The sequence below is a fragment of the Vigna umbellata genome, chromosome 2 (assembly GCF_029865625.1).
Source record: "Vigna umbellata cultivar VRB3 chromosome 2, Vumbellata_1.0, whole genome shotgun sequence".
Taxonomy (NCBI): Eukaryota; Viridiplantae; Streptophyta; class Magnoliopsida; order Fabales; family Fabaceae; genus Vigna; species Vigna umbellata.
The window spans coordinates 33,251,808-33,262,803 of record NC_142166.1 but is presented as its reverse complement, the minus strand read 5'-3'; the positions used below and the strand labels follow the sequence as shown (position 1 = coordinate 33,262,803).

General features: G+C 37.2%; 1 protein-coding gene across 1 annotated transcript; it reads right to left on the bottom strand.

Moving 5' to 3' along the window:
* Positions 1-677: 677 nt before the first annotated feature.
* LOC148203833 (uncharacterized) lies at positions 678-3,939 on the bottom strand. The gene is made up of 5 exons (XM_088107780.1): positions 3,460-3,939; positions 2,270-2,502; positions 2,081-2,162; positions 1,733-1,774; positions 678-899 (listed from the first exon to the last, which is right to left on the bottom strand). Exons 1-5 carry the CDS (start codon positions 3,937-3,939, stop codon positions 678-680), a joined length of 1,059 nt encoding a protein of 352 aa, XP_087963906.1.
* Between the last annotated feature and the right edge of the window lie 7,057 nt (positions 3,940-10,996).

The following is a 10,996-nucleotide window of genomic DNA, read 5'->3' as shown; positions in this document are numbered from 1 at the left end:
AACTTAAGTACAATAAAGATCCTATCATGCCTCTAAGCATAGTTTCATTTACTCCTTTTCCAGATTCATCCTTATCTAAATAGCATGAAGTACCCATAGGTGTACTAGCTTCTTTACACGTATCCATACCAAATTTCTTAAGAATTTCTCTACAATATTTTGTTTGGGAAATAAGAGTACCTCCATTCATCTGTTTTATCTGTAGTCCTAAAAAGAAATTCAGCTCACCCATCATAGACATCTCAAACTCACCTTGCATTATTTTTGCAAATTCTTCACATAAGGACACTACAGTAAAAAAGGGCATTACCGACGGCCATAATCCTTCGGAAACATCCAAAAGCCGTCGGTAATAAGCCATTACCAACGGCTTAGCTTATTACCGACGGCTTAGCGACGGTCAGATGGCCGTCGGTAAATCCCTTGTCACTAACCATTACCGACGGCCTTTGCCCTTCGGTAATTACCGAAGGGCGGAAGCCTTCGGTAATTACCGAGGGGCAGAAGCCTTCGGTAATTATCTACAATGTATTTTTTTAGCTGGTTTGGTTTAGTGTATTGTTGACAATCTACGCTTGAAAAATATTAATTATATATATATATAACACGCGTAAACTAAACATATATAGACGTTTATTTCCCAGAAGTAATTAATATTATCCTTGCAAAAAAGTGATTTAGCGAGACATAAAACACATATAAGCCAAGTAATTTACAATCTTTGAATTCAAATTCACCAGTACTCTATATGCTTGAAACACTTGTAATCCTTGATTTTGTTTATAGACCCATTTTGGAGGTAGGCTTCTAATCCAAGATATACATTCAGGACACCCAGGAATGTGACTGCAGTTCCAAGTATCCAGTGTGCAAAGAACCAAACACTTCTTTTGGATCCCCTGTGAAGAACAACAACAATAATATCATATTCATCATGTTCTATTAACAATGCTAATAAACATGTTCTATTTCTCTCAAATTAACTAAAAATTAACAATGCTAATAAACATGTTCTAAAAAATTAACCAAAATTCTAAATTCTAACAGCTTTTTTCTTATTTATTTATTTAGTAAGCATCTTAGTGCTCTTTTTCTGTCAAATAAATTTTACATTTCTAGTTGAATTATTTTATCTAACACTATTGAGATACCAGATAAAAAAAATGATCCATAGTTACATAAAAAGATATAAAAGTTATGGTGATGGAGAATAAAAGATCAATTTCCAGAAATATATAAGAACAAGCATATATAAGATCAATTTCCAGAAAGATAAAAGATCAATTGCTATGGTAAATTACATCCATATATAAGAAAAGTAAATATTCAAGTTTATTTTTGGTAAAGAAATTTAGCAAGAACAAGCATTGCCATAATTGCAGTGTAATGCATCTGATATGACACTCTATGTATTGGTTGGTGAAAGCAAATTATCTTTTTCATTGAATTAATTGGACGGTGAAAAGCATGAACCCACTAATTAGATCTCTCCACTTTCTTTCCAACTGAGAAGAAGTAACCTGTCATTTACCAAATTTACATGTACTTTTTATATATAGTAAAGAATCATATTTAAATTAGAGATGATCACTAAATGACAATTAATGACGAGAATTAAAAAATAAATAAGTATAAAGGGTCTTAAGAAAGTAGTCCACAATTAAGAAACAATAATAAAAATCCAACTCAGGATAATAGCTGGTACTGTGAGATACACAAAAAAATCACAAACCTGCATTCCAGCAGAAAATTGGTAATGCAACTCAGAATATACCTACAAAATAAAACAACAATAAAGAGAAATGAAAAAGAAGTTCATATGTTCACCTACTCCAAGCCTTTGACCATCATTGAAATAAATACACTCTATCACATAAAAGAAGCTTACGTCATTCACTTCTTATACACTCATTTGACCAACAGCTTGAGTTAAAAAAAATTCTTATTTAGAAAAATGAACCAAGGCAATGGAAGATTATAGAAAATTTATCTGCCTTACCATCAAACTTCAAAAGGAAACGAAGATATTAATCATAAACTATTAGCTCATAATCTTGGGGGAATAAAATCAACTCAATACCTCTGGTGGATATGCATCTCCACTGAAATTGTTCATAAGAATCCACTGATAGTTTTCTGTAAATGTTGCCCGTCCAACCATCCTGCTTAACAACAAAAGATGGCACTTGAGTAAGATAGGAATGAGAAGGAAAACACTTCAAATATTGATAATGATAAGCAATAAAAAGGCAAAATAGGGAGGACCAACCCTTCTCCAGCAATACTGACTGAATTATTCAACATCATTTTGTTAATTAATCCACCGACTCTGTCCTCCTCCTGAATCCCCAGTTGAGACTCAGAAGAAAACCAGCACCCTTCCCCGTCTCGGTATGGAAAATTAGACACCCCAACAGTACGTGGAGGGAAAGGAGATGGCAAGGGTTCGTAGTAGTGATCTTCCCAGATTAACAGCCTGACAAGTAAACCATACTTGGTTAACTGAAACAAACAAACCATAGCTGCAATCAGGGCATAAAGACAAAGCATAATATTTTGGCATCTACCTGGCAGGTTAGAAAACATTGTGGGAAATCAAACACAAAAGTTAGAAGACTCAAAACATCATGGTGATTAGTATTAAATAGAGAGATTATAAGATTAAACCGACAACGTTTCAAATTAGCTCAAGAAGAAAAGGGTCAGATTTTTATTAACGACACAAGAAGATAAGACCAAACAGAATCAAACAAGTACTGAATCAATAGATAGTGCCTTTACAAATCAAGGCAAATAAACTTCTTTTTAGTTAAAAAAACAAACTTATGTTTTAAAGAAACAAAAGATTCTTGAAATCCTTCCACATGCATGCTCTTCCCATTTGCAACACCATCTTAGTAGGTTTAACCTCAAGATCACCAATCTTCTTTAGCACAGATAAGGGCATCAAATTGATGCTAGCCCCTAAATCAATAAGAGCTTTCCCTACATAACAATCCCTAATAGTGCAAGGAATAGTAAAACTTCTCGGATCTTTGACTTTAGGAGGAAGTGTCTTCTGCAAAATCACACTACAATTTCTCTATACTTCAATTGTTCCCTCATCTAAATATTTCTTCTTTTTGAGGGACTTCTTCAAAAATTTTGCATACGCAGGGATTTGGTGTAATGCCTCAGTCAATGGAATAGTAATCCCCAATTTCTTGAACATCTCTTTAAAACACCCTAATTGTCTCTTTTTCCTTTCTAGAGGAATCTTTAGGGTATGGAAGAACTTTCTCAATTTTTCTCTCTTTTCTATCGCCCTCTTCTTCTTCTTTTCTTTTTCCCTTTTCTTTCCTCTCAACCTCACTTTTTCTCTCTTCACTTTCTTCTTCTTCATCACTCAACACATCTTTTTCTTCTCTCTCTATTTTCTCTCTTCCAACCTCTCACTACTTATGCTTATAATAACATTACATTCTTCTTAGTGTTAACTTCAATATTAGCCCCAAATTGTTTTTCAGATTTCTCCTCCAACTTTTTAGCCAGTTGGCCAACATATATCTCCAAATTCCTTATGGCAACTTCAGTGCTTTTATGATTAGAGATAGACACTTGCATGAATTGTTGGAGTGTCTCTTCTAGCTTTGCAGTTCTTTCATATAAGGAGGGTTGTTGTTGCCATTGGTGTTGTTGTGATCTATTGAATTGCCCAGCTTGCCCTTGACCTATACATGGGTGAGGTTTCCATCCTTGGTTGTATTTACCTGGACAAAACTGATTACCTTGACCCATAAAATTGACCTCCTCTTGGGTAACTTCCGGCATAACACATTGACCATTAATATGATCTCCACCACACAACTTACAAAGTTGATGTTGAACTTGAGACACATTTTGCAACTCCTTTAGCAATTGAGAGATTTTCTTCCTTAGGGCCTCTAATTGTTGAGTCATAATCTTATTATGTGCCAACAGAGCATCTTGAAATTGTAATTGTAGAACTCCTTTTTGTTGAAGTTGAGTTGTCTCACTATGCATCTCATTATCATTTGTAGCCATATTTTCAATCAACTCATAGGCTTCCTCTAGAGTCTTGCACTTGATATTACCTCTAGTTGAGGCATCTAGCATTAATTTATTTACTAAGCTTAAACCTCCAAGGAATAGAATGACTACTGTAGGTTCATCAAAACCATGAGATGAACCTCTTGCTCACAACTTTTGTCCCTGAGATTGCCTATGGGCTCCATGGTCCAACCCAAAACTCAGGCAGAACATAAACAAATAAATAAAAAATAAAAGAAAAGAGAAAAAAAGGAAAAACTAAGTTTCGTTGTCATCTAGGTTCGAACCCCCATACACAAGCCACACACACATAAACACAAAACATAGAACCACTAAGCCAAGCTCAATTCACTAATAATATGATCATTTAATATCTATTTAAGTAATCTTATTTTTCCTATTTTTCATTTTACACATAATTAACTTAAAGTAATTAATTTTCTCAACACATAGATATATGCACGAGACCTTTACCCCACAAACTAATTGAAGCTAATAAAACCACATGGTACTTTTATAATTTACTTTAAAACAGACAAGATTCACATATCAATCACATCTCCAATGACATCTACAACCAGGTACTTATAGGGTTTGGATATCATACTACCCATATCTACGAGTATCTGTTACCCGTTAAGAAAATAAAATTACACTTTTATCCTTATTATATTGAGATTTTATCCAGAAAAATATTTTTTGCTAGTAATATTTAAGAAAAATGGTATTCACGAGTTAAAAAAAATCTAATAGTTTTGTTTATGTGGATATCCAGTTAGTAGCGGGATGGATAACGAGAAGTGAAGGCAAAAGTGTGTTATGTGAGAATAAGAGAGAGAAAAAGAAAGAGAAAAAGAGACAGAGAAACAGAAAGGGAAAGAGAAAGAATAAAATGAAGAAATAAAAAAAAAGAAGGAAAATCCATAGTAAGATATAAGAAGATATATCAATCTTCCATAAGTATTACTATTGTGCCCTCTCAATGAATAAGGTATTAGGTATTGGGGAGTGAGGTTAAACTTTTTTTTATTTTAATCTTGACAAGCATAGGTGTATTATATTAATCTTTTATTTATTTTTTACCTTTATTTTATTTTATTTGCTTCCATTTACTTATTTCCAATTGTTATCCCATTATAAGTATTGATCCTATTTATTTAATTTAATTTAATTTTACCTTCAATTACGCATTGGTTTATTTATTTATTTTATTTTATTTATTTCCAATTATGCACGAATCCTTCTTGTTTATTCTATTTAATGTACATCAGTTACGTGTAACATCCCAAAATATAGTAATTACCATAATTTAGAATTAATTACAATTAACAATAAATAAGCAGTCTTTACATTAATAAAGCAGAGTTCAAAAGCCGAACGGCTTAAGGTTGCAGAGTTTCACTATACAACTCAAAACAACGAGCGCTAAATAACGAACGGTTTTAGATACAAATAACGTACGCTCAAGATAGGGTTCAGGGATAATTAGGACGAACGGGTTTACAAAATATTTAGCCGAACGTCCTACTAAGCTAACAATTCATAATTCTAATCTATCGAGCGCTCTAAGGCTCGGCCTTCACTTCTACTCCAACTAGATTCGCCTCTTCCAAATTTTCTTCTTCCAGTATTTCTTCAAGGGACGTACCACCATCTGCTCACATCCACAACGGATGGTCATTGCAAGACAGGACGAACGTACATGGACAAGTGACAACACAAGGAAAAACGAAAGGGTAAGCTTATAATATTTAATTCAAACATCCAACGTACACATTCAACATTTCAATGCACACGTACAACATACAATTGAACATATTCCATCATAGTAATTTATAAGTATATAATATACGACTGTCCGGACTGTATGAACCATGTAGCTACAGGCGTCCTTGCACCCGAGTGATGTAGTAACTGGGATACACTCAACAGCTGCCACTCGAGGTTAATCCTTCGCCCCTGCTAAGTGAGGGATACGAAAGACCTCCTGCCATTCCCACACATGACTACTCCCTTCTACGTGAAGATGAGCATCACGGAATATCAGGATGGACCAAGCCAGCATTAGCTAACCATAGTCATACTTTACCAATTCAATCTTTCAATATATATATATATGAGACGTTCCTCCCTGGAACGCTCGTCCAAAATCCAACATCATAAATTCAGTTCTCATAGTGTTCACACTTTAATTTACCATATTCCATCATCTTTTACATCATTAGATTCAGGAGTCAAAAATGACGAACGTTCAGTCCAATGAAGGGTGAGGACGAACGTCCAAATGAAGTTACTGGATAATCAGTAAAAATATATAACGAACGAACTTTCTGTTTGACCAATTAAATGAACTGACTCAACTTTGAAGTGTACTGGTACTTAGAAAAATATTTGGGATAAAAACTCGCACCAGATTTAATGCACAATGGAGGATCAAGAACACTTAGAATTATTTTTGAAGAGACTTGCATATGAAAACCGCTGCCAGGAATTGAACGAACGTAAAGAAAATTGAATATTTAATACTTTGGATGAACGCTGTTTTATCAAATGATTATTCAATTAGAACGAACGCTTGGTCTGAGACATTGCGCAATTTAGAACGAACACTCGTTATAAGACCGAGCGCTATTTTAGGACGAACGCTCGACATAAGGCCGAACGCATTTAAGGACGAACGCTCGACATAAGGCCGAACGCTATCAAAGACGAACGCTCGACTTAAGGCCGAACGCTATCGAAAACGAACGCTCGACTTAAGGTCGAACGCTATCAAAGACGAACGCTCGACATAAGGCCGAACGCTATTACGAACGAACGTTCGACATAAGGCCGAACGTTCTCATTTCAGCATTGTTTAATTTAAGGCGTACGACAACTCTACGTTGAGCCGAACACTCAAACATAGTAACTCAATAAGGACGCTCGTTCTCACACCGAATTCTTCCCAAATGAAAGAATTCAATTCTAAGCCTTTGCAGGGAAACCGAACGGTATAAGACCGTACGGTGACGAGCGTTGATTATCATAGGGACTTTCTCAAATACAGATTTTTCAACCTTAACAGGATTCCAGATTTTTCCAACTTATCTTAACTCAATATTTCTCATATAATTCATACTTTGTAAATTTTAAATCAACACAATTTCCAGACTTTATACAATTCACATTAATCATTCACATTCATACGTATCAAATATACTCATACATCACAGCCAACACATATTCCATGTATCCAGTTCAATCAACGTTCATTCATACATGCTAAAATCAACATATTTATCATACATACAGTTCATATCATACGTTCATGATTCATACAAGTATAAATTAAATTTATAAGCTTCCCTTACCTGGATAGCAGTGTTCGTTCTAAAAGTATCACTTGGACTTGCCCAACTTATGGTTTTCTACCCTCCAAGATCTTTCTTATTCTCTTCAACTAAGCCTAACCAAGAAACGTAAACGATATCAACTTAAGCCCTTGCATGTAACTGAATCTGGGTTCGAAGGAATTCCAGAAACGAGCTTATGAGTTGGAAATCTTACCGTCAACAGAATCTGAAGTTGTTCGGACCAAAATGAAGTTCACGGCGTAAGGAACGTTCCTACGGTTCTGAATGTTAAACGGAGAAGAGATGAATGAGTAACAGTAGAGAGAAGTTTTAAGGTTTCTAGAGAGAGGTTGGAGAAGATGAAGGATCTGAGTTCTGAGGAAGAGGATGAGTGGTGCAGGTAAGAGAGAGAATTTTAGGAAATCCAGTTTTGTGAAATTCACGTTCGTTTGAGCGAACGTACCCCAAGCTGACACGTGCCCACTAAATTCTGAACTGGAAGCTTCTTCTGCAACACGTGGCGTGTGTGCATGTGAAGCCATGTGCGTTTTCAGAGAATGATGGGTGCGGTTTCAGTGTATGTCAGAGAGTTTATCAGATTTGGAAATGGGTTTTAAAATGAGATAAGCATGGATTGAGGGTGCATTAATGGTGATGTGACAGGTAATTTACAGAGTAATTTTCAGGGTCTCACATTACGCACTAGTTCCACTTATTCAATTTAATTTACTTCTAATTATGCATTGATACTATTTATTTAATTTAAATTATCTCAAATTATTCACTGGTCATGTTCATTTACTTATTTTCTAATTACACACTAGTCATGTTTATTTATTTTGTTTAATTTATCTCCGGTTACGCATTCTCCTATTTATATATCTCATTTAATTTATCTCTAGTTACATTGATCATGTTTATTTATTTTATTTCATTTATCTTCAATTATACTATGGTTCTTTATATTACTTTATATTTTTGTATCTATATTTCTTTATAATGTTGTAATCAATATATAGTTACTTTTTTTTATCATTATTTTATAGGTTTAATAGGTTCAGAGGTTCTATATTTGCGGGTTCGTTTCAATTGAATCATCCAATTTTGGAAGTGATCAATTGGGTCCCTAATTTGGTTAATTTGATTCAATAATAGCCTTTCCGTTAAATGCAGTTAACGACGTTAACTTTTTTAGCGAGGTGGCAAGCTGAGGCATCCAGGTGGCACTGTTTGAAGGTCAAATCCCTGTGTTCTGTGTTCGTCCTTGTATTTGAAGGTCAAATCCCTATGTTTTTTAAATATTTTTATAAATCCATGACCAAATTGTAATATTTGACGTTTATACATAAATCTTTTTTCTCACTTTTTTCTCTGTTCCAAAAAACTGAACAAATAAAATAAAAACTACCTTCTCCAAAGGGTTGACCACAGACAAATCCATCGTTAGCCAAAGTAACCGACCGAGGCATCGGCACGGAAGGTGGTGCCACCCCAAGAAGGCTCCCCACCATCTCCACCTGAACCTGCATCTGGGTCAAGTCACCGGCAATCGCCACCGCCGTCTTCAGATCCTTCCCCGACGACCTGCTCAACACGGTGCTGTTCCCAACCGCATCGGGAATACTTGTACCGTCAGCAAGCACAACGTTCGACGCGGAAACCAACCACTCGTCGTGCTGAAACCCCACGAACACCTTCCAAGACTTCAACTCCTAGAACCGATAAGGCTGTTGCGTCGCGTCGGAAACGTTCAGCGACAGCCGCTCGCCGCCGGTGTAGACGTAGGAGACGGATATTCCATTGCAGGAAGCTGCGGTTTGCGACTGAGACATCGACGGCGTTGCCGAAAAGATGCAAGCGTTAAGAAGAGGAAGACGTAGACATGCATGGACATGGCTTGGGCCTTGACCTTCAAATACAAGGACGAACCCTAATTTTTCTAATTTCCCCAATTTTGCAGATTTTACCAATTTTGTAGACACGAGCTACCTGACCCAAAATAGGCAACTCAGAATTCCAATCTCTTGAATTTTCGTCCTCGAAAATTTTCGTCCTCGAAAATTTAAAACTTACCCGTGAACAGGTGTGGATACAAGTCTCTCATCGCACTCTCTACTTCCCAAGTTGAGTCACCAGTCTTAGCGTCCCACACTATCTTTACTAAACGAACGTCCTTCCCTTTGTGTAACCTTGTGCGAACGTTCTCAACACGAACTGGTTGCAACTCCAACGTTCGATCCGGTTGTAGGTGAATGTCTTCCAGTTCTAATACATGAGAGGGGTTGGCTATATACTTTCTGAGTTGAGACACATGGAAGACCGGATGTAGATTTGATAGTTGAGGTGGCAATGCTAATTCATAAGCTACTGGTCCAATTTTCCTCAAAATCTGGTACGGTCCTATGAACTTTGGCGACAGCTTCTTTGGACGAACGACTCTGCCTACTCCAGTAATTGGGTTGAGTCTCAAGAATACGTGATCCCCTGCAGCAAACTCCAATGGCCTCCTTCTTCTATCCGCATAAGATTTTTGCCTACTCAGGGACGTCTTCAATCTCTCCTGGATCAACTTCACTTTGTCAGTCGTTTGCTGGATGAGTTCAGGTCCAGTCAGCACGTTCTCTCCTTCCTGGAACCAGCAAAGCGGCGTTCGGCATTTCCTTCCATAGAGAGCTTCAAACGGTGCCATACCAATGCTAGCTTGAAAACTGTTGTTGTACGTGAACTCCACTAGCGGCAGTACTTCATCCCAGGCGCCCAAATGATCTAGGACGCACGTCCTCAGTAAATCTTCCAGCGTCTGGATGGTACGTTCGGACTGACCGTCCGTTTGAGGATGATACGCTGAACTCATCTGCAGTTTGCTTCCCAACTCGCCTTGTAACGATCGCCAAAATCGAGATGTGAATCTCGGGTCTCGGTCAGAAATTATGCTTGAAGGCACTCCATGAAGACGAACGATCTCCTTGATGTACAACTTAGCCAAATTAGTCATTGACATCTTCAAATTTACTGCTAGGAAGTGGGCGCTCTTTGTTAATCTGTCCACGATTACCCAGATTGAATCATGATTTCGAACCGTACGTGGTAGATGGGTCACGAAATCCATAGAAATACTGTCCCACTTCCACTCTGGAATTTCCAATGGTTGAAGCAAGCCGCCTGGTCGTTGGTGTTCAGCCTTTGCACGTTGAGAGGTCAAGCAAGATGCCACAAAACGAGCGACATCACTCTTCATTCCAGGCCACCAGAACGAGCGTCTAAGATCTTGGTACATCTTAGTCATACCGGGGTGTATGCTAAGACGACTGTGATGTGCTTCCTCCAATATGATCCGCTTCAGTTCGCCATCATTGGGAATGCACGTCCGTCCCATGTAACGCAACATGCCGTCCGTTCCAGCGTTGAAATGCTTGGCTTGATCCGTACCGAGCGCGCTTAAAATCTTCATCAATTCTTCATCCTCTCGTTGTTTCATCCGGATTCGGTCGAACACATCACTTGATATCCTCAAGGTGCAGCATTTAATACTCTTCGGCTCCAACTCGAACTGCAACCTTAGGTCTCTAAAACTCTCCACTAAACTTAGCTCTTTAACCATCATTACCGAG